Raw genomic sequence first — 26,420 nt, 5'->3', positions numbered from 1 at the left:
ATATAAAGCTCCTGAGATACAATATGAAGCTCCTGAGATACAATATGATAACAAAGTGATGGAACTTTCCACATCGTCCGGGAAAAATAACAAGTAACATGTCCGCTGCGCGACTGACAGCCCACTCCCATGATAACGACTCCGGACAAGGGGGCCACAACCTCATAATCAGCTTTTGGGGCTGCAATGGGGCCCATACAATATGAAGCTCCTGAGAAACAATGAGAAAATGCTGAGATACAATATAAAGCTCCTGATATACAATAAGAAACTCCTGAGATACAATATAAAGCTCCTGAGATACAATAAGAAGCTCCTGAGATACAATATGAAGCTCCTGAGATACAATATGAAGCTCCTGAGATACAATATAAAGCTCCTGAGATACAATAAGAAACTCCTGAGATACTATAAGAAACTCCTGAGATACAATATGAAGCTCCTGTGATACAATATGAAGCTCCTGAGATACAATAAGAAGCTCCTGAGAAACAATGAGAAACTCCTGAGATACAATATAAAGCTCCTGAGATACAATATGAAGCTCCTGAGATACAATATAAAGCTCCTGAGATACAATAAGAAACTCCTGAGATACAATATAAAGCTCCTGAGATACAATATGAAGCTCCTGAGATACAATATGAAGCTCCTGAGATACAATAAGAAGCTCCTGAGATACAATATAAAGCTCCTGAGATACAATGAGAAACTCCTGAGATACAATATAAAGCTCCTGAGATACAATATGAAGCTCCTGAGATACAATATGAAGCTCCTGAGATACAATATAAAGCTCCTGAGATACAATGAGAAACTCCTGAGATACAATATAAAGCTCCTGAGATACAATATGAAGCTCCTGAGATACAATATGAAGCTCCTGAGATACAATATGAAGCTCCTGAGATACAATGAGAAACTCCTGAGATACAATATAAAGCTCCTGAGATACAATAAGAAGCTCCTGAGATACAATAAGAAACTCCTGAGATACAATATGAAGCTCCTGAGATACAATATGAAGCTCCTGAGATACAATATAAAGCTCCTGAGATACAATAAGAAACTCCTGAGATACAATATGAAGCTCCTGAGATACAATATGAAGCTCCTGAGATACAATATGAAGCTCCTGAGATACAATATAAAGCTCCTGAGATACAATATGAAGCTCCTTAGATACAATAAGAAACTCCTGAGATACAATAAGAAACTCCTGAGATACAATATGAAGCTCCTGAGATACAATATGAAGCTCCTGAGAAACAATGAGAAACTCCTGAGATACAATATAAAGCTCCTGAGATACAATATGATAACAAAGTGATGGAACTTTCCACATCGTCCGGGAAAAATAACAAGTAACATGTCCGCTGCGCGACTGACAGCCCACTCCCATGATAACGACTCCGGACAAGGGGGCCACAACCTCATAATCAGCTTTTGGGGCTGCAATGGGGCCCATACAATATGAAGCTCCTGAGAAACAATGAGAAAATGCTGAGATACAATATAAAGCTCCTGATATACAATAAGAAACTCCTGAGATACAATATAAAGCTCCTGAGATACAATAATAAGCTCCTGAGATACAATATGAAGCTCCTGAGATACAATATGAAGCTCCTGAGATACAATATAAAGCTCCTGAGATACAATAAGAAACTCCTGAGATACTATAAGAAACTCCTGAGATACAATATGAAGCTCCTGTGATACAATATGAAGCTCCTGAGATACAATAAGAAGCTCCTGAGAAACAATGAGAAACTCCTGAGATACAATATAAAGCTCCTGAGATACAATATGAAGCTCCTGAGATACAATATAAAGCTCCTGAGATACAATAAGAAACTCCTGAGATACAATATAAAGCTCCTGAGATACAATAAGAAGCTCCTGAGATACAATATGAAGCTCCTGAGATACAATAAGAAGCTCCTGAGATACAATATGAAGCTCCTGAGATACAATATGAAGCTCCTGAGATACAATATGAAGCTCCTGAGACACAATATAAAGCTCCTGAGATACAATGAGAAACTCCTGAGATACAATATAAAGCTCCTGAGATACAATGAGAAACTCCTGAGATACAATATAAAGCTCCTGAGATACAATATGAAGCTCCTGAGATACAATGAGAAACTCCTGAGATACAATATAAAGCTCCTGAGATACAATAAGAAGCTCCTGAGATACAATATGAAGCTCCTGAGATACAATATGAAGCTCCTGAGATACAATATAAAGCTCCTGAGATACAATATGAAGCTCCTTAGATACAATAAGAAACTCCTGAGATACAATAAGAAACTCCTGAGATACAATATGAAGCTCCTGAGAAACAATGAGAAACTCCTGAGATACAATATAAAGCTCCTGAGATACAATATGAAGCTCCTGAGATACAATATGAAGCTCCTGAGATACAATATAAAGCTCCTGAGATACAATATGAAGCTCCTTAGATACAATAAGAAACTCCTGAGAAACAATGAGAAACTCCTGAGATACAATATAAAGCTCCTGAGATACAATATGAAGCTCCTGAGATACAATATGAAGCTCCTGAGATACAATATGAAGCTCCTGAGATACAATATGAAGCTCCTGAGATACAATATAAAGCTCCTTAGATACAATAAGAAGCTCCTGATATACAATATGAAGCTCCTGAGATACAATATGAAGCTCCTGAGATACAATATGAAGCTCCTGAGATACAATATGAAGCTCCTGAGATACAATATGAGGCTCATGAGATACAATAAGAAGCTCCTGAGATACAATAAGAAGCTCATGAGATACAATATGAAGCTCCTTAGATACAATATAAAGCTCCTGGGATACAATATGAAGCTCCTGAGATACAATATGAAGCTCCTGAGAGACAATAAGAAGCTCCTGAGATACAATAAGAAGCTCCTGAGATACAATATGAAGCTCCTGAGATACAATATGAAGCTCCTGAGATACAATATGAAGCTCCTGAGATACAATATGAAGCTCCTGAGATACAATATGAAGCTCCTGAGATACAATATGAAGCTCCTGAGATACAATATGAAGCTCCTGAGATACAATATGAAGCTCCTGAGATACAATATGAAGCTCCTGAGATACAATATGAAGCTCCTGAGATACAATATGAAGCTCCTGAGATACAATATGAAGCTCCTGAGATACAATATGAAGCTCCTCAGATACAATATGAAGCTCCTGAGATACAATAAGAAGCTCCTGAGATACAATATGAAGCTCCTGAGATACAATATGAAGCTCCTGAGATACAATATGAAGCTCCTGAGATACAATATGAAGCTCCTGAGATACAATATGAAGCTCCTGAGATACAATATGAAGCTCCTGAGATACAATATGAAGCTCCTGAGATACAATATGAAGCTCCTGAGATACAATATGAAGCTCCTCAGATACAATATGAAGCTCCTGAGATACAATATGAAGCTCCTTAGATACAATATAAAGCTCCTGGGATACAATATGAAGCTCCTGAGATACAATATGAAGCTCCTGAGAGACAATAAGAAGCTCCTGAGATACAATAAGAAGCTCCTGAGATACAATATGAAGCTCCTGAGATACAATATGAAGCTCCTGAGATACAATTTGAAGCTCCTGAGATACAATAAGAAACTCCTGAGATACAATATGAAGCTCCTGAGATACAATATGAAGCTCCTGAGAAACAATGAGAAACTCCTGAGATACAATATAAAGCTCCTGAGATACAATATGAAGCTCCTGAGATACAATATGAAGCTCCTGAGATACAATATGAAGCTCCTGAGATACAATATAAAGCTCCTTAGATACAATAAGAAGCTCCTGATATACAATATGAAGCTCCTGAGATACAATATGAAGCTCCTGAGATACAATATGAAGCTCCTGAGATACAATATGAAGCTCCTGAGATACAATTTGAAGCTCATGAGATACAATAAGAAGCTCCTGAGATACAATAAGAAGCTCATGAGATACAATATGAAGCTCCTTAGATACAATATAAAGCTCCTGGGATACAATATGAAGCTCCTGAGATACAATATGAAGCTCCTGAGAGACAATAAGAAGCTCCTGAGATACAATAAGAAGCTCCTGAGATACAATAAGAAGCTCCTGAGATACAATATGAAGCTCCTGAGATACAATATGAAGCTCCTGAGATACAATATGAAGCTCCTGAGATACAATATGAAGCTCCTGAGATACAATATGAAGCTCCTGAGATACAATATGAAGCTCCTGAGATACAATATGAAGCTCCTGAGATACAATATGAAGCTCCTGAGATACAATATGAAGCTCCTGAGATACAATATGAAGCTCCTGAGATACAATAAGAAGCTCCTGAGATACAATATGAAGCTCCTGAGATACAATATGAAGCTCCTGAGATACAATATGAAGCTCCTGAGATACAATATGAAGCTCCTGAGATACAATATGAAGCTCCTGAGATACAATATGAAGCTCCTGAGATACAATATGAAGCTCCTGAGATACAATATGAAGCTCCTGAGATACAATATGAAGCTCCTGAGATACAATATGAAGCTCCTGAGATACAATATGAAGCTCCTGAGATACAATATGAAGCTCCTTAGATACAATATAAAGCTCCTGGGATACAATATGAAGCTCCTGAGAGACAATATGAAGCTCCTGAGAGACAATAAGAAGCTCCTGAGATACAATAAGAAGCTCCTGAGATACAATATGAAGCTCCTGAGATACAATATGAAGCTCCTGAGATACAATATGAAGCTCCTGAGATACAATATGAAGCTCCTGAGATACAATATGAAGCTCCTGAGATACAATATGAAGCTCCTGAGATACAATATGAAGCTCCTGAGATACAATATGAAGCTCCTGAGATACAATATGAAGCTCCTGAGATACAATATGAAGCTCCTGAGATACAATATGAAGCTCCTCAGATACAATATGAAGCTCCTGAGATACAATAAGAAGCTCCTGAGATACAATATGAAGCTCCTGAGATACAATATGAAGCTCCTGAGATACAATATGAAGCTCCTGAGATACAATATGAAGCTCCTGAGATACAATATGAAGCTCCTGAGATACAATATGAAGCTCCTGAGATACAATATGAAGCTCCTGAGATACAATATGAAGCTCCTGAGATACAATATGAAGCTCCTGAGATACAATATGAAGCTCCTCAGATACAATATGAAGCTCCTCAGATACAATATGAAGCTCCTGAGATACAATAAGAAGCTCCTGAGATACAATATGAAGCTCCTGAGATACAATATGAAGCTCCTGAGATACAATTTGAAGCTCCTGAGATATAATATGAAGCTCCTGAGATACAATATGAAGCTCCTGAGATACAATATGAAGCTCCTGAGATACAATATGAAGCTCCTGAGATACAATATGAAGCTCCTCAGATACAATATGAAGCTCCTCAGATACAATATGAAGCTCCTGAGATACAATAAGAAGCTCCTGAGATACAATATGAAGCTCCTGAGATACAATATGAAGCTCCTGAGATACAATTTGAAGCTCCTGAGATATAATATGAAGCTCCTGAGATACAATATGAAGCTCCTGAGATACAATATGAAGCTCCTGAGCCCAAGTGGTAAATTTCTATAGCTCTGCCCCCATGTTCACCATTTGAAATAAAATAGAAAAACGATGTGCGCTCCTAGTGGAGTATTATTACAGTGGGGTGGCACGTGCAGGGTTAATTTCACCTTACCATGAGCAGTGGTGCTGAGGGCACAACACCCTATCTATACCAATAAACACCAATTTTTCTGACAAAATCTTGGCACACTTTTTTTGGGGGGCAGGCGCCAGACGGGGAAATGTCCTAATTTTTTACTTTATTCCATGTTCACCATTTGACATTCATCATACGGGTGTCTACTAGGTGGACCCCTGACCGAGGTGGCACTCCTATGTGGTAGGCCACCAGTGTTATAGCGGGACCACGGGGTGTAGCAGTGTAGGTAGCGGGGCCAGATGGTATTAACCCCTGGGGCAAGATGTTGTTAACCCCTAGTGTTCGTGACGCCAAGATGTGGTTGCATGGTGTAGGGCACCGCCGACAACCAACCCAAAACAACATATAGTAAATGAGAGTTCAAAGCAGGTTTTGATGCAACTGGAACTTTACTGAAGAAGGCAGAAAACAGTCCTTACAAATAGCCAACTCCACAGAGGTGACCGGGACACAGGGAACCTCTCAGGATTGCTTGGACTTGTAGTTGCAGTAATAATGATGCGGCCACTGTACTACTGTTATCACTTTGTAGGGACAGTAGAGACTTGTACGCACAGATGTGATGTGACTGCAGGTTTATAGGCTTTGGCCTAGATACGATGGACGAGACTTGTACAGGACTTGTGCTTTCCTTGCAGGAACCAAGAGAGAGAATGTGGCGACTACAGCCCTTTATATATCAGGCGCTGGACTAAAGCCCATTGGTAGCTGGTTGCCTGGGTTACCTGTGCCTCTGGAACTCTTGGTATATCATGTGATCACATATCACATGACATATCACATGACCATAGGAAGGTCCTATACAGGGTAAACGTCCTATCAACCTTCATATATTACTTACATTCACTGTACAATACTTATAATAAATGTGTTACGCCGAGCGCTCCGGGTCCCTGCTCCTCCCCGGAGCGCTCGCGGCGTTCTCCTCTCTGCAGCGCCCCGGTCAGACCCGCTGACTGGGAGCGCTGCACTGTCACTGCCGGCGGGGATGCGATCCGCGTAGCGGGACGCGTCCGCCCGCGGGTCGCATCCCAATCTACTCGCCTGTCCCGTTCCCCGGCTGTCACGTCCTGGCGCGCGCGGCTCTACTCTCTAGGGTGCACGCGCGCGCGCCGGCTCTCTAAGATTTAAAGGGCCAGTGCACCACTAATTGGTGCCTGGCCCAATCAGTGTCAATTAGCTTCCCTGCTCCATGTATATATAAACCCACTTCCCCTTCCTGTCCTTGCCGGATCTTGTTGCCTCATGCCTAGTGAAAGCGTTTTTGTGTATGCCCTTACCAGTGTTACCAGACCTTCTGCCGCCTGCCCTGACCTTCTGCTATGTCTGACCTCGCCTCTGTCTAGTCCACCTGTACCACGCCAGTCTCAGCAGTCAGTGAGGTTGAGCCGCTACCGGTGGACACGACCTGGTTGCTACCGCCGCAGCAAGACCATCACGCTTTGCAGCGGGTTCTGGTGAAAACCAGTAGCAACTTAGAACCGGTACGGTCCACGCCAATCCCTCTCTGACACAGAGGATCCACCATCAGCCTGCTGAATTCTGACAAGATGAACATACTTAATAAGACAATACCATATAATGACTTAGGGGGGACCCTGCAGGAGAGCCCTGTGGACCTGAGGGACTCTACCTGAGGGGACTTTAGGACTGTACAGAACCAGGTTCTGTACCGGGACACCACACATACTTCTGTGAGCCTTATTTCGGGCCATAGAGGTGGGAGCAGGTAATGTTGGTCCCATTCCCCTATTATAAGGATGGCGTGTAGGGTTTAGGGAGTTTAGGAAACAGAGTGTGTGGGGGGGAGGGGGGGGGGGGCACATCCATCCATTTGGCCCCATTGCTTGAGGATATGTGCGGATCACATGTATTGTACCATATTTTGGAGGAAATGATGCCACCGAGCGCTCATCTTTGGTTACCCAATCAAAACATTGCTTCATTCTAGTGCACAAGCTAATTCCATGGCAAAATATGGCGCGGAACACGAAGTATAAATGCCTAGCCCCGCCCCTTTGTATTGACCGCATTGTAAGTCTAAATATATCTCAGATATAACATCAGAAGATAAACAGACGTGACGTATACACGGTAATGACACCCGCACTGTAAGGTCTGGTGGGATGAGGGGGTGACCGAGGGGCCGCGCTTTGACTCCTCTGACCTTTAGGAAGGAAATTTTCCTTTTTCTCATTCCCGGAAAGCTGATATGTGGAGCCGCATGGGAAAGGTTTATTTGTGTAATAAGATATGGCGTCTATTGTCAGTGTATAGGAAAGTGACCCAAGTAGTGCGACCGTTCACCTCCACTGACTACTGTACCCCCCCATACTTTACATTACAGGAGTAAGGAGTCATCATCACTCTGAGGCCTCATGTATGAAGAGTCCAGGCATTAAAAATGGATCCATACCGGGATGTACATAGAAGTGTGAGGGGCCCCACTGTACCGCCATTTGCCACTACTGTGCCGGCACATGCCTCAACTGCACTGTCAAATGCCCCACTATACCGCCATATGCCTCCACTGCACTGTCAAATGCCCCACTATACCACCATATGCCTCCACTACACTGTCAAATGCCCCACTATACCGCCATATGCCTCAACTGCATTGTCAAATGCTCCACTATACCGCCATATGCCTCCACTGCACTGTCAAATGCCCCACTATACTGCCATATGCCTCCACTACACTGTCAAATGTCCCACTATACCGCCATATGCCTCCACTGCACTGTCAAATGCCCCACTATACCACCATATGCCTCCACTACACTGTCAAATGTCCCACTATACCACCATATGCCTCCACTGCACTGTCAAATGTCCCACTATACCGCCATATGCCTCCACTGCACTGTCAAATGTCCCACTATACCGCCATATGCCTCCACTGCACTGTCAAATGCCCCACTATACCGCCATATGCCTCCACTACACTGTCAAACTCCCACCATTATCATCACCATTACCATCACTACCGCCATCATAATTATTATCATTATCTCCATCATCACAATCATCAATATCATCTTGCAATTAAAATCGTAGATTAAGGAAATTAATGGGGGAGATTTATCAAAACCTGTGCAGAGGAGACGTTGCCCATAGCAACCAATCAGATCGCTTCTTTCATTTTTAACAAGGCCTCTGAATAATAAAAGAAGCGATTTGATTGGTCGCTATGGCAACTTCTCCTCTGCACAGGTTTTGATAAATCTCCCCCATAGTCGTGATCTCGGATATAAATTACTACAATGGTTTAAAAATATTTTAACAGAACAAAAATTCCTCATCCTACAACAAAGAGCGACGAGAGCGAAACACGGAAAGAGGAAGAAGGGACCGGAGAACGAGAAGAAAAACTGCAATTATTACCCATAACCCTCTATGAGGAAGCGTCTCCTGCCGGCGCCGAACCACAACTCCCAGTATAGACACCTCTGTACCAACAAAGCGAAACTGAGACAATGGCGCTAATTTACTACGAGCGTTGTGGAGTTTTCTTTTGTGTCTTTTCCCCAACAGGTATTTTCCTCGGTATTTATTAAGGTTTCCTACATTTTGCACTTTTCCCTACGTTTTTCTTTTTTACACCTGTTCTGATCTGTCGGGTTTTCCTCAGCTCAAATCCACCACATTTTCTGTGGAAACCTTAGTAAATATGTTGTTTTTTTCTAAAATGTTGGAGACACGCCCCTTTTGGTGACTATTACCTTTCCTATGCAGTCACGCCCCTTTTTGCGCCTAAATTGTGGTGCAAATTCTGGCGCAATGTGTCAGAATCTGGCGCACAAACCCAACAAAACAGGTCAGGTTTACAATAGTAAATCAGGGCCATTGTCCGGACACAAACTCTATGGTCCCTGCAAAATCCCAGAAACAGCTGGAAATGTGCGCAACGCCGGAACACAGGAGTCACACTGCAGGAGGAGGGACGGGGTCTTCCTGCCCAGTGTTTCCCAAACAGTGTGCCTCCAGCAGTTGCAAAACTACAACTCCCAGTGTGCCTGGATAGCTTTTGGCCTTATGACAGCCTTACCACCACCATCATTATCACAATCACCATCATCATCACAATCACCATCATCCTCATGATCACCACCATCATCCCTATCATCGTGATGATGATGATCATCATCTTCACCATCATCATTAATCATCCTCATCACCCCCATCATTATTACAATCTCCATCATCATCATTATCACTGTCATCATCATCACCACCATCATCACCATTATTATCATCATCACCATCATCACCATTATCATCATCATCACCATCATCATCATCACCATCATCACCATTATCATCATAATCACCATCATCATCATCACCATCATCACCATTATCATCATCATCATCATCATCATCACCATCATCATCACCATTATCATCATCATCATCACCATTATCATCATCATTATCACCATTATCATCATCATCCCCATTATCATCATCATCCCCATTATCATCATCATTATCACCATTATCATCATCACCATTATCATCATCATCACCATTATCATCACCATCATCATCATCATCATCACCATTATCATCACCATCATCATCATCACCACCATTATCATCACCATTATCATCATTATCATCACCATTATCATCATTATCATCATCATTATCATCATCACATTCATCACCATTATCATCACCATCATCATCACCATTATCATCACCATTATCATCATTATCATCACCATTATCATCATCACCTTCATCACCATTATCATCACCATCATCATCACCATTATCATCACCATTATCATCATTATCATCACCATTATCATCACCATCATCATCACCATTATCATCATTATCATCATCATTATCATCATTATCATCACCATTATCATCATCACCACCATCATCATCACCATCATCACCACCATCATCACCATCATCATCACCATTATCATCACCATTATCATCATTATCATCACCATCATCACCATTATCACCACCATCATCACCACCATTATCATCACCATCATCATCACCATCATCATCACCATTATCATCACCATCATCATCATCACCACCATCATCACCATTGTCATCACCATCATCATCACCATCATCATCACCATCATCACCACCATAATCACCATCATCATCACCATCATCATCACCATCATCACCATTATCATCACCATCATCATCACCATCATCACCATTATCATCACCATCATCACCATTATCATCACCATCATCACCACCACCATCATCATCACCATCATCATCACCATCATCATCACCATCATTATCACCATCATCATCATCATCAACATCATCATCACCATTATCATCACCATTATCATCACTATAATCATCACCATCATCATCACCATCATCATCACCATCATCACCATTATCATCACCATCATCATCACCATCATCATCATCATCCCCATCATCATCCCCATCATCATCAACATTATCATCACCATCATCATCACCATCATCATCACCATCATCATCATCATCATCACCATTGTCATCACCATTATCATCATCATCACCATCATCATCACCATCATCATTATCATCACCATCATAATCACCAGAGTAATCTCTTGCACTTTGGGTCACCACAAAAGAAAACATATACTGTATGATATACAAGAAAAGAGTAATCTCGGCCCCTCCGTATACTGCTGTGTGAACAGGACCCGATTCCAACAGGTTTCGCACAGTCCCTGGAAGCCCCACCTGATATCTCTTCGGTGCTAACACGCAATGCAGTGCAGTCCGGCGACAGCTTGCATCCCCCCGCGTCTATTCCATCCCGCTCCCCTGCATGCAAACCTGACTGTACTGAACTACAATAAAGAAACCCCTGTCCGGGCATGCTGGGAGTTGTAGTTTTGCAACAGCTGGAGGCACCCTGTTTGGGAAACACTGGTTCAGACTGTAGGTTTGCCCCATTGGTTTCGGCTATATCCATTAAACTACACCTGCGTCTTACTCAGAGACCCCTGCTGCTGCTTAGTCCGCCCCCCATTCTTTACACTGCAGCTCGTTCAGAGCCGATCCATTACTATTCACCAGTAAAATATTTGGCGATACGGAAATATTTCAGCTATGTAAATAATCGTCTTTATCAGCGTCCGCGTCCTTCACTCCTGGTCCAGATCTCGAAAGGAACCGAAGATATTTCACATACAAAGCGCAGAAGATTACAGCTATTTATACGGCTTCATCTGGGGTACACGTTATCAGGACTGGCTGCGCCGGATGTGCTGGGTCATCATCCAGAGGTTTACAGGTCATCTCATGGTCACAGCTGTGTATACCATAGAGCGGCCACACTTCAGACCAATATTTTGCAGGTTAAAGCTCCTTATAAGGCTTTGTTCACACAGAGAATTTTTATTTTAAAAAAAGCTTCCGTAAAATTGCAGAAAATTTGCCGCCATTGTTTGAAAAATAAATGTGCGCCATTTAAGCCTATAGGAAAGTGGTTGTCAGTACATAGCGGGGAATTTATCGACTGGCATGTACCTGCAGAGTTGGTAAATTTAGCGCCAGCTTTGTCATTCTTATTGTGCGCCTCCAGGGGGCGTGGTTAGCAGACGCACTAGTTGGTGCGCTAAACTTGCACGTACGCCAGTGCGCTGGCTGGTATTGGAACGCGTGTGACCCTTTTGCCCTGTTTTGCCCAATCCAGGGGCTTCCTGTCATTTTTACGCAAATTTATAAAGTGACGCGCGCAACATAATAAATTTTGCGCGGCACACTTTTGCGCAGTGGGTTTTGCATAGCACAAAAATCTGAACTAACAATAAAAGCCCTTAAGTTTTTTTTATCTACCATAAAAATAAGTGACATCCTATCACAAAAAAATGAGGACACATTCCCTTTAATCGAGAAGGAATATCGTACCGATGGCGGAGGGGTCGTAGGGCTCGGCCTCCTCGTAGTAACCCTCCTGGGTGTCCGCTTTAGGCGACTGTGTCTTCTCTGGGATCTGAAATATAAAGAAGATACATTGTTACCGATTGGACACATTTGCGCACGATTACTATGCCTGAATTGTGGCTCCGCATCATGATGTTGTGTGTGCGCCAAAAAGATCAGGAAAGTAAACGCTTGTGAGGCTCCACCCCTTACATTAGTACACAGAGGTCAGAGATCAGAGCACAAAGTCACATGACTGCTAAACTCCACCCACAGTAATACAAAAGCCACTGGCTGGAGATGTTGTATCATGTAAGATAATGTCCAGTTTAGATACACGCAGAATACACAGGTAAAAAGTAACAAGTAAATGAGCACTATGTAATGGGGCCCGAAGTGGGGGCATCACTGGGTGCCATAAGTGGAGTGATAACTGGGGCCCTATGTGGGGTCATCACTGTGGCCCTATGTGGGGGCATCACTGGGTGCCATAAGTGGAGTGATCACTGGGGCCCTATGTGGGGTCATCACTGTGGCCCTATGCGGGGTCATCATTAGGGCCATATGCAGGTCATATCTGTTGCCCTATATGGTCACCCCATAAAAGCATCACTGAGGCCCTATATAGGGTCATGTGCGGTCATCACTGTGGTTCTATATGGGGTCATCACTGTGGCCCTATGTGGGGTCATTAGAGATGAGCGAACTTACAGTAAATTCGATTCGTCACGAACTTCTCGGCTCGGCAGTTGGTGACTTATCCTGCGTAAATTAGAGACTCTTTCCTAGGACTGTATCCACCTTTTCCAGCCCACGGGAGCACCTGAAAGCTGAACTAATTTATGCAGGAAAAGTCATCAACTGCCGAGCGGAGAAGTTTGTGACGAATCGAATTTACTGTAAGTTCGCTCATCTCTAGGGGTCATCACTGGGGCCCTATGCAGGGTCATATCTGTTGCCCTATATGGTCCCCCCATATAAGCATCACTGGGGCCCTGTATAGGTTAATCACTGAGGTCCTATGTGGGGTCATCACTGAGGTCCTATGCAGGGTCATCATTAGGGCCTTATGCAGGTCATATCTGTTGCCCTATATGGTCACCCCAAAAAAGCATCACTGGGGCTCTATATAGGGATCATTACTGGAGCCCTATGTGGGGTCATCACTGAGGTTCTATATCGGGTCATCACTGTGGCCCTATGTGGGGTCATCACTGGGGCCCTATGCAGGTTCATCATTAGGACCCTATGCAGGGTCATATCTGTTGCCCCATATGGTCATCCCATATAAGCATTACTGGCGCCTTATATAGGGTCATCACTGAGGTCCTATGTGGGGTCATCACTGGGGCTCTATATGGGGTCATCACTGGGGCTCTATATGGGGTCATCACTGGGGCTCTATATGGGGGTCATCCCTGGGGCCCTATGGGGGGGTCATCACTGGGGCTCTATATCAGCTCATCACTGTGGCCATATGGGGGTCATCAATAGGGCCCTATGCAGGGTCATATCTGTTGCCCTATATGGTCACCCCATATAAGAATTACTGGGGCCCTATATAGGGTCATCACTCAGGTCCTATGTGGGGGTCATCACTGGGGCTCTATATGGGGTCATCACTCAGGTCCTATGTGGGGGTCATCACTGGGGCTCTATATGGGGTCATCACTCATGTCCTATGTGGGGGTCATCACTGGGGCTCTATATGGGGTCATCCCCGGGGCCCTATGCAGGGTCATCACTGGGGCTCTATATGGGGTCATCACTCAGATCCTATGTGGGGGTCATCACTGGGGCTCTATATGGGGTCATCACTGGGGCTCTATATGGGGTCATCACTCAGATCCTGTGTGGGGGTCATCACTGGGGCTCTATATGGGGTCATCACTCAGATCCTATGTGGGGGTCATCACTGGGGCTCTATATGGGGTCATCACTGGGGCTCTATATGGGGTCATCACCGGGGCCTTATGTGGGGGTCATCACTGGGGCTCTATATGGGGTCATCACCGGGGCCTTATGTGGGGGTCATCACTGGGGCTCTATATGGGGTCATCACTGGGGCTCTATGTGGAGTCATCACTTGTGCAGAGTTGTGCGAGAGTTGGACTTTCACTTTAAAGGAGTTATCTTGCTCTCTTCCAAAAACAGTGCCACAAGAGTCATCAGGCTGTGGGTGGAATAACAACTTTGATCTGTTCCCATTAATGGAACTAAGCTGCAATACCACACATAACCTGAGGGCAAGAGTGGCGCTGTTTCTGAAAGAAAGCTTCTTCTAATCCTAGAGAACCCTTATAAGATCAGATCAGTGATCTGTAGATTACATTGTATCACAGCACAGATACAGTATATGTTATATATATATATATATATATATATATACACCAGACACTGTTACACTCAACGACTAGATCAGGATTTACCACCTGTGCCCTTCCAGCTGTTGCAAAACTACAACTCCCAGCATGCCCGGACAGCCAGCGGCTGTCTGGGCATGCTGGGAGTTGTAGTTTTGCAACATACAGAGGTCCGCAGTTTGGAGATCACAGACCTAGATGCTGAAAGTTTAGGGCACAAGGGCTAAGCAAAGGAATGAGGCACCTTGGTCTGTAAAGAACCACAAATCCCAGCATCTCCTCCCTCCATACCCTGGTGGACGGGCCGGTCTGGGCGTAAATAAAGATCTATTTGTTTCCGATGGGTTAGAGGAACTGTGTGGGAACCATGGAGCCGAGCCAGTCTGTGGACGTTACACCGAGGTCCGAGGGGGGGGGGGGAGCGGACCCTCCAAGATGACTCACCGATCCCACTGACAGCTGGGAACAGCCACAGGGGGTAACATTCTGAATAAGGGGGGAACACTGCAGAGACCACCCACCCCTAAATCTGCATGTAAGAGACGCCTACCCCCACCCCATAAGATCTAACTGAGATGATGAAAGCCCCGACCCCAAAAGACGTGTTTAGCTTTCAACACTTATCATAAATCAGAATGGCAATATTATAGTAGTTATATTCTTGTATATAGGAGCAGTATTATAGTAGTTATATTCTTGTATATAGGAGCAGTATTATAGTAGTTATATTCTTGTATATAGGAGCAGTATTATAGTAGTTATATTCTTGTATATAGGTGCAGTATTATAGTAGTTATATTCTTGTATATAGGAGCAGTATTATAGTAGTTATATCCTTGTATATAGGAGGCAGTATTATAGTAGTTATATTCTTGTATATAGGAGCAGTATTATAGTAGTTATATTCTTGTATATAGGAGCAGTATTATAGTAGTTATATTCTTGTATATAGGAGCAGTGTTATAGTAGTTATATTCTTGTATATAGGAGCAGTATTATAGTAGTTCTATTCTTGTATATATGAGCAGTATTATATTAGTTATATTCATGTACATAGGGGCAGTATTATAGTAGTTATATTCTTGTATATAGGAGGCAGTATTATAGTAGTTATATTCTTGTATATAGGAGGCAATATTATAGTAGTTATATTCTTGTATATAGGAGCAGTATTATAGTAGTTATATTCTTGTATATAGGAGGCAGTATTATAGTAGTTATATTCTTGTATATAGGAGGCAGTATTATAGTAGTTATATTCTTGTATATAGGAGCAGTATTATAGTAGTTATATTCTTGTATATAGGAGGCAGTATTATAGTAGTTATATTCTTGTATATAGGAGGCAATATTATAGTAGTTATATTCTTGTATATAGGAGGCAATATTATAGTAGTTATATTCTTGTGTATAGGAGGCAGTATTATAGTAGTTATATTCTTGTATATAGGAGGCAGTATTATAGTAGTTATATTCTTGTATATAGGAGGCAATATTATAGTAGTTATATTCTTGTATATAGGAGCAGTATTATAGTAGTTATATTCTTGTATATAGGAGCAGTATTATAGTAGTTATATTCTTGTATATAGGAGCAGTATTATAGTAGTTATATTCTTGTATATAGGAGGCAGTATTATAGTAGTTATATTCTTGTATATAGGAGCAGTATTATAGTAGTTATATTCTTGTATATAGGAGGCAGTATTATAGTAGTTATATTCTTGTATATAGGAGCAGTATTATAGTAGTTATATTCTTGTATATAGGAGCAGTATTATAGTAGTTATATTCTTGTATATAGGAGCAGTATTATAGTAGTTATATTCTTGTATATAGGAGCAGTATTATAGTAGTTATATTCTTGTATATAGGAGGCAGTATTATAGTAGTTATATTCTTGTATATAGGAGCAGTATTATAGTTGTTATATTCTTGTATATAGGAGCAGTATTATAGTAGTTATATTCTTGTATATAGGAGCAGTATTATAGTAGTTATATTCTTGTATATAGGGGCAGTATTATAGTAGTTATATTCTTGTATATAGGAGCAGTATTATAGTAGTTATATTCTTGTATATAGGAGGCAGTATTATAGTAGTTATATTCTTGTATATAGGAGCAGTATTATAGTAGTTATATTCTTGTATATAGGGGCAGTATTGTAGTAGTTATATTCTTGTATATAGGAGCAGTATTATAGTAGTTATATTCTTGTATATAGGAGCAGTATTATAGTAGTTATATTCTTGTATATAGGAGCAGTATTATAGTAGTTATATTCTTGTATATAGGAGGCAATATTATAGTAGTTATATTCTTGTATATAGGAGCAGTATTATAGTAGTTATATTCTTGTATATAGGAGCAGTATTATAGTAGTTATATTCTTGTATATAGGAGCAGTATTATAGTAGTTATATTCTTGTATATAGGAGCAGTATTATAGTAGTTATATTCTTGTATATAGGAGCAGTATTATAGTAGTTATATTCTTGTATATAGGAGTAGTATTATAGTAGTTATATTCTTGTATATAGGAGGCAGTATTATAGTAGTTATATTCTTGTATATAGGAGGCAGTATTATAGTAGTTATATTCTTGTATATAGGAGCAGTATTATAGTAGTTATATTCTTGTATATAGGAGCAGTATTATAGTAGTTATATTCTTGTATATAGGAGCAGTATTATAGTAGTTATATTCTTGTATATAGGAGCAGTATTATAGTAGTTATATTCTTGTATATAGGAGCAGTATTATAGTAGTTATATTCTTGTATATAGGAGCAGTATTATAGTAGTTATATCCTTGTATATAGGAGCAGTATTATAGTAGTTATATTCTTGTATATAGGAGCAGTATTATAGTAGTTATATTCTTGTATATAGGAGTAGTATTATAGTAGTTATATTCTTGTATATAGGAGGCAGTATTATAGTAGTTATATTCTTGTATATAGGAGGCAGTATTATAGTAGTTATATTCTTGTATATAGGAGCAGTATTATAGTAGTTATATTCTTGTATATAGGAGCAGTATTATAGTAGTTATACTCTTGTATATAGGAGCAGTATTATAGTAGTTATATTCTTGTATATAGGAGCAGTATTATAGTAGTTATATTCTTGTATATAGGAGCAGTATTATAGTAGTTATATTCTTGTATATAGGAGCAGTATTATAGTAGTTATATTCTTGTATATAGGGGCAGTATTATAGTAGTTATATTCTTGTATATAGGAGCAGTATTATAGTAGTTATATTCTTGTATATAGGGGCAGTATTATAGTAGTTATATTCTTGTATATAGGGGCAGTATTATGGTAGTTATATTTTTATATATAGGTGAAGTATTATAGTAGTTATATTCTTGTATATAGGAGCAGTATTATAGTAGTTATATTCTTGTATATAGGAGCAGTATTATAGTAGTTATATTCTTGTATATAGGAGCAGTATTATAGTAGATATATTCTTGTATATAGGGTGCAGTATTATAGTAGTTATATTCTTGTATATAGGAGCAGTATTATAGTAGTTATATTCTTGTATATAGGGTGCAGTATTATAGTAGTTATAATCTTGTATATAGGGTGCAGTATTATAGTAGTTATATTCTTGTATATAGGAGCAGTATTATAGTAGTTATATTCTTGTATATAGGGGCAGTATTATAGTAGTTATATTCTTGTATATAGGAGCAGTATTATAGTAGTTATATTCTTGTATATAGGAGCAGTATTATAGTAGTTATATTCTTGTATATAGGAGGCAGTATTATAGTAATTATATTCTTGTATATAGGAGGTAGTATTATAGTAGTTATATTCTTGTATATAGGAGCAGTATTATAGTAGTTATAGTCTTGTATATAGGAGGCAGTATTGTAGTAGTTATATTCTTGTATATAAGGGGCTGTATTATAGTAGATATATTCTTGTATATAGGAGCAGTATTATAGTAGTTATATTCTTGTATATAGGAGCAGTATTATTGTAGTTATATTCTTGTATATAGGAGGCAGTATTATAGTAGTTATATTCTTGTATATAGGAGGCAGTATTATAGTAGTTATATTCTTGTATATAGGAGCAGTATTATAGTAGTTATATTCTTGTATATAGGAGCAGTATTATAGTAGTTATATTCTTGTATATAGGAGCAGTATTATATTAGTTATATTCTTGTATATAGGAGCAGTATTATAGTAGTTATATTCTTGTATATAGGAGCAGTATTATAGTAGTTATATTCTTGTATATAGGAGCAGTATTATAGTAGTTATATCCTTGTATATAGGAGCAGTATTATAGTAGTTATATTCTTGTATATAGGAGCAGTATTATAGTAGTTATATTCTTGTATATAGGAGTAGTATTATAGTTGTTATATTCTTGTATATAGGAGGCAGTATTATAGTAGTTATATTCTTGTATATAGGAGGCAGTATTATAGTAGTTATATTCTTGTATATAGGAGCAGTATTATAGTAGTTATATTCTTGTATATAGGAGCAGTATTATAGTAGTTATACTCTTGTATATAGGAGCAGTATTATAGTAGTTATATTCTTGTATATAGGAGCAGTATTATAGTAGTTATATTCTTGTATATAGGAGCAGTATTATAGTAGTTATATTCTTGTATATAGGAGCAGTATTATAGTAGTTATATTCTTGTATATAGGGGCAGTATTATAGTAGTTATATTCTTGTATATAGGGGCAGTATTATGGTAGTTATATTCTTATATATAGGTGAAGTATTATAGTAGTTATATTCTTGTATATAGGAGCAGTATTATAGTAGTTATATTCTTGTATATAGGAGCAGTATTATAGTAGTTATATTCTTGTATATAGGAGCAGTATTATAGTAGATATATTCTTGTATATAGGGTGCAGTATTATAGTAGTTATATTCTTGTATATAGGAGCAGTATTATAGTAGTTATATTCTTGTATATAGGGTGCAGTATTATAGTAGTTATAATCTTGTATATAGGGTGCAGTATTATAGTAGTTATATTCTTGTATATAGGAGCAGTATTATAGTAGTTATATTCTTGTATATAGGGGCAGTATTATAGTAGTTATATTCTTGTATATAGGAGCAGTATTATAGTAGTTATATTCTTGTATATAGGAGCAGTATTATAGTAGTTATATTCTTGTATATAGGAGGCAGTATTATAGTAATTATATTCTTGTATATAGGAGGTAGTATTATAGTAGTTATATTCTTGTATATAGGAGCAGTATTATAGTAGTTATAGTCTTGTATATAGGAGGCAGTATTGTAGTAGTTATATTCTTGTATATAAGGGGCTGTATTATAGTAGATATATTCTTGTATATAGGAGCAGTATTATAGTAGTTATATTCTTGTATATAGGAGCAGTATTATTGTAGTTATATTCTTGTATATAGGAGGCAGTATTATAGTAGTTATATTCTTGTATATAGGAGCAGTATTATATTAGTTATATTCCTGTATATAGGGGCAGTATTATAGTAGATATATTCTTGTATATAGGAGCAGTATTATAGTAGTTATATTCTTGTATATAGGAGCAGTATTATAGTAGTTATATTCTTGTATATAGCAGGCAGTATTATAGTAGATATATTCTTGTATATAGGAGCAGTATTATAGCAGTTATATTCATGTACATAGGAGCAGCATTATAGTAGTTATATTCTTGTATATAGGAGCAGTATTATAGTAGTTATAGTCCTGTATATAGGAGCAGTATTATAGTAGTTATATTCTTGTATATAGGAGCAGTATTATAGTAGTTATATTCTTGTATATAGGAGCAGTATTATAGTAGTTATATTCTTGTATATAGGAGCAGTATTATAGTAGTTATATTCTTGTATATAAGAGCAGTATTATAGTAGTTATATTCTTGTATATAGGAGCAGTATTATAGTAGTTATATTCTTGTATATAGGAGCAGTATTATAGTAGTTATATTCTTGTATATAGGAGCAGTATTATAGTAGTTATATTCTTGTACATAGGAGGCAGTATTATAGTAGTTATATTCTTGTATATAGGAGCAGTATTATAGTAGTTATATTCTTGTACATAGGAGGCAGTATTATAGTAGTTATATTCTTGAGCGGTATTATAATAGTTGCACTCTGGCGGTATGTACTGTACACTATCCTCAGCAGGGATTGCCTCTCTCCTCTAACCTTTAATAAGTGAAATAACACATTGAGTCACATTTAGTATCTGAGCTGTAGTTGTCGCCCTTTACCCTTCTGGTTATTATCTTTCGGAGCACTGACATATTATTGTGGGGGGGGGATGTTGTAAAGGAAAATTTCATTTTTTTTTTTTCAGTTCTATCAACAAAGGGTAAAGACATGATCTAAATTTATAAAGCTTTTATTTTTGCCCGAAGCTTCTCTGCTGGGAATGTGGGAAGATGGCGGCCAAAAGAAGCAAATGTCAAACATTTTCCCATACAAACATGCCGGAAGAGAATGCGATCTCCGAGAGGAAATACAACCACCTGGCACGTCTCCCAAACTTAGGATACATGAGCAGCCTTAAAGGGGTACTCCGCTCCTAGACAGCTTATGTCTGTCTGATCGCGGGGGTCAGACGTCACGGCCACGCCCCACTCGTGATGTCATGGCCACACCCCACTCGTGATGTCATGGCCACACCCCCTCAATGCAAGTCTATGTGAGGGGCCGTGACGCCAGCCACGCCCCCTCACATAAACTTGCATTGGGGGCCGTGGCCATGACGTCACGAGTGGGGCGTTGCAATGACGTCACGAGCCTCCGGCACTGCACCCAACGCTATAGAGGATGGATCTCATTCCACCATTGCATCTAACGGAGGAATGTGAATTGGGTTCATGGGCAAGCATACCATAAAGGCAGGCCATGCGGCTACTATGGGGCCCTTGGAAAAATGGGGCCCAGCTTAAAGGGGTTATCCAGGAAAAAACTTTTTTTTTATATATATAAACTGGCTCCAGAAAGTTAAACAGATTTGTAAATTACTTCTATTAAAAAATCTTAATCCTTTCAGTACTTATGAGCTCCTGAAGTTAAGGTTGTTCTTTTCTGTCTAAGTGCTCTCTAGTGACACGTGTCTTGGGAACCGCCCAGTTTAGAAGAGGTTTGCTATGGGGATTTGCTTCTAAACTGGGCAGTTTCCGAGACAGGTGTCATCAGAGAGCACTTAGACAGAAAAGAACAACCTTAACTCCAGAAGCTCATAAGTACTTAAAGGATTAAGATTTTTTAATAGAAGTAATTTACAAATCTGTTTAGCTCTTTGGAGCCAGTTGAGGGGGCCCATTTGGTGCCAGGGGGTGGTTTTTATTTTGTACATACTGGTTGGGTTGATGCAGGAATTCATGCTTGATTGACTGATGATAACTGTACAGACTGGTAGGGGAGGGATAAGGATTGGGGATGTTCTTTATGGATGAGCTTCCCCAAAGAAGGGACATGTTAATACACTGTATATGAGGTACAGTGATTATGTATAAAGATGCAGTGTCCCACTATTTGGTCTCATAAGGTGAGTGTGTTGGTTGTAGGATAGCTGACTTATTGTTTATGCGTTTTACTCGCGTTGTACTGTAATTGTACTGTATTATACTGCCCCCTACTGATGAACTTTATCTTCTGGCTGCAAAAGAGGGGAGCCCATATTCTTACATTATTGCACTGAGGCTGGAATTCCCCTTGCTTTTTTTTTGGGGGGGGGGGGGAAACGCCAAGAAAAACACCAGTTCTGCCGCATGATTTTTTTCAGCCAAAAAACGCTGAGGCCAGATGTTAGCTGTAAATCAATGAGAAATCGCAAAATTTTTATTCCACTTGGCGTTTTTCACTTTGGCGTTTTTTTTAATCCTTTTGGAATTTTATCACTTTTTTTGGCGTTTTTCAGATCGTTGGTAATGGCAGCATATTGAGCCACTGGCAATTTTTTTTTATCAAAATCGTGGCGTTTTTCTCCCATAGAAGTCTATGGGAGTGAAAAAACGCCAGGAAAAACGATATGTGGGTTTTAACTTTGGCGTTTTTGCATGCGGTTTTTAATCTTTTTTGGACTTTAGCGATCCAAAAAAAAGATGGAGATACCTTTTTTTAATAAAAGTTCGCAGGGTACCATTAAAAAAAATGTTAAAAAAAAGATACAGTAGTGAAGAAAAAATTGTATCTAACGAAATGTATCTTTTTTTATAACAAATTTTTTATAACTTTTTAAACAGGGATCAATTTATGTAGGTGGGCGGGGACCTAAAAATGTAGCCGACAATAATAAAAATGTAGTGTGTGAGTGTGTGTGTTTTTCCCTTTTTTTCTTTATTTTTTAACATTTTTTTAGGTAGTACTACTACTCTCAGCATGGAACACACTGTTCCATGATGAGAGTAGTAGTACCTGTACTAACTGCCAGATCGCCCGTTGCGATCCTCCTGTATAATGTATAGATGCGGCCGCTCTTCTATGGTCCCCTGCACTGCTGTATATATACGCATATTCATATTTCCCACAGAACTGTGATTGGCCAGCCAATCACAGCTCTCTGTGGGATATATGAAAATGTGTATATATACGTCAGTGCAGGGGACCATAGGAGAGCGGCCGCATCTATACATTATACAGGAGGATCACAGTGGGTGTCAGTTGTGACATCCGCTGTGATCTTTCCTTAACTGCAGGTACTACTACTCCCAACATGGAGTACACTCTGCTCCATACTGGGAGCTGTAGTACCTGCATTAATAGATAGATTTCAACAGGTGTCAGAAGTTACACTCACTGTGATCTGTCTATTAATGCAGGTACTACAGCTCCCAGCATGGCGCAGAGTGTGTACTTGCAGTACTTGCAGTTAAGGAAAGATCACAGTGGGTATCACTACTGACATCCGCTGTGATCGTCCTGTCTGTAGCAGATATGCAGAGCGGCTGTATACAGCGCTCACATCTCTGCACTATACTCCGGCCACTCATTCATTCATATTTCCCTCAGAGCGCTGATTCGCTGCAACCATCCGGCCAATCACAGCTCTGGGCGGAAAATATGAATGATGTTCTATTCACATCACTGGCCGGAGTACAGAGCAGAGATGCAAGCGATGTATAGAGCCGCTCCGCATCTCTGCTATATTATGGACGATCGCATCGGGTGTCAGGACTGACACCCGGGGCGATATGTCTATAGTACAGGTACTACTACTCCCATCATGGAACAGTCTGTTCCATGCTGGGAGTAGCAGTACTACCTAAAAAATTTTAAAAATAGAGAAAAAAAAAGTGAAACATACACTTTATTAAAAAATAATAAAAATGTTGTTATAAAATATATACATTGCGTTTGATAAAAAAATTTCCATCACTGCTGCATCCTTTTTTTTTTTTTTTTGGTACCAAAAAAAACTGCCAAGGTGCAATTTCCACACAAATGAAAAAAACGCCCAAAAAAACGCCAGACGCAGGAAATTGCACTGGCGTTTTTTCGGGCGTTTTTTTTTTCAACCCAAAAAACGCATGCACAAAAAACCAAGTAGAAACTTAGCCTGAGGAACATGGTAGAAGGCAGAAAGGAGCTACAGAGAGTTACATAGACTCGTGAAAGGAGATTCAAACAAAGAGAAGTGATCCAGCGTGGGTAAGTAGAAATCCAGACTTTATTAGAACTCCCGGTAAAAGCAGTACAAGCAACCAGCAGATCAGACGCGTTTCAGGCGCATGCGCCCTTCGTCAGCGACGAAGGGCGCATGCGCCTGAAATGCGTCTGTTCTGCTGGTTGCTTGTACTGCTTTTACCGTGAGTTCTAATAAAGTCTGGATTTCTACTTACCCACGCTGGATCACTTCTCTTTGTTTGAATCTGTGTGCACCGGGCTGGGTGCGGATCCGTGTCGGGGGGTGTATCGGTGGAGCGAGCTGGATTATCGTGAACTTCACAGACCTGCACCCTACAGTCAGCATTAAAATTGCCTTCTCTGAGTTTCTTTATTCTATTTTATTATGTTACAACTGCTAATCCTCAGAACTAGAACATTTATGTCAGAAAGGAGATTGTTGCTTTTTCCACATTTACTACCTTGACTCTACCTAAGGGGCCCTTCCTCCCCCAAGCCACTATTTTGTCTGTTCTTCCATTACTGTTTTTTTTATAAGTAAAGGACTGAGTTGCTTTTTTCTCATCTTTGTGTCTGGCTGAATACCTGCACATTGACCATTAAAGGGGTACTCCCATGGAAACCTTCATTGAAATATGGCATCAAAATCATCAGCTTCCGCTTCCGTATACGGCGACCCAGATGGAGCATCACAGTGGTAATGTCAATGAAATGGCTGGGCGTTGTGGTGCTACAGCTAATCATGGATGAGGTTGGTGGACATGAGGGTTGTCAGTGGAAATCTCCTGAGCCCCATTGATCAGTAGTGGTAGGGGAGTGCACAATGGTTATCAATGGTGTTATGTCTCCTCTGGGGTTTCCGGTGGCAGGATAGTGCAATGCCCTTAAAGGGGTACTCCCGTGGAAAAATTATTATTATTATTTTTTTTAAATCAACCGGTGCCAGAAAGTTAAACAGATTTGTAAATCACTTCTATTAAAAAAATCTTAATCCTTCCAGTACTTTTTAGGGGCTGTATACTAAAGAGAAATCCAAAAAAGAAATGCATTTCCTCTGATGTCATGACCACAGTGCTCTCTGCTGACCTCTGCTGTCCATTTTAGGAACTGTCCAGAGCAGCATATGTTTGCTATGGGGATTTTCTCCAGCTCTGGACAGTTCCTAAAATGGACAGCAGAGGTCAGCAGAGAGCACTGTGGTCATGACATCAGAGGAAATGCATTTCTTTTTTGGATTTCTCTTTAGTATACAGCCCCTAAAAAGTACTGGAAGGATTAAGATTTTTTAATAGAAGCGATTTACTAATCTGTTTAACTCTCTGGCACCAGTTGATTTAAAAAAATAAATAAATAAATAAAAAAAAAGGTTTCCATGGGAGTACCCCTTTAAGGGCATTGCACTATCCTGCCACCAGAAACCCTACAGGAGACATGACCCCATTGATAACTCTCAATTGTGCTCTCCCCTGCCACTACTGATCAATGGGGCTCAGGAGATTTCCACTGAAAACCCTCATGTCCACCAACCTCATCCATGATTAGCTGTAGCACCACAAGGCCCAGCCATTTCATTGACATTACCACTGTGATGCTCCATCTGGGTCGCCGTATACGGAAGCGGAAGCTGATGATTTTGATGCCATATTTCAATGAAGACCTTTGTTTCAGCAGACAATGGGCAGAAGGCAGCCAT

At 39.9% G+C, this 26,420-nt stretch overlaps 1 protein-coding gene across 4 annotated transcripts in view; it reads right to left on the bottom strand.

Annotated features, from left to right (window-relative positions):
- Nucleotides 1–26,420, bottom strand: part of AFAP1L2 (actin filament associated protein 1 like 2) — a 158,673-nt gene that overhangs the window by 56,756 nt on the left and 75,497 nt on the right. For all 4 annotated transcript variants that reach the window (XM_056529612.1, XM_056529613.1, XM_056529615.1 and 1 more), the window contains exon 5: nt 12,713–12,797. In XM_056529612.1, coding sequence (XP_056385587.1) covers nt 12,713–12,797 — 85 coding nt within the window. The remainder of the gene's footprint in view (nt 1–12,712; nt 12,798–26,420) is intronic.

The sequence above is a fragment of the Hyla sarda genome, chromosome 7, assembly GCF_029499605.1.
Source record: "Hyla sarda isolate aHylSar1 chromosome 7, aHylSar1.hap1, whole genome shotgun sequence".
Lineage (NCBI taxonomy): Eukaryota > Metazoa > Chordata > Amphibia > Anura > Hylidae > Hyla > Hyla sarda.
Note: the sequence above shows the minus strand (reverse complement) of the source record. Positions and strands in the feature narration are given on the sequence as shown.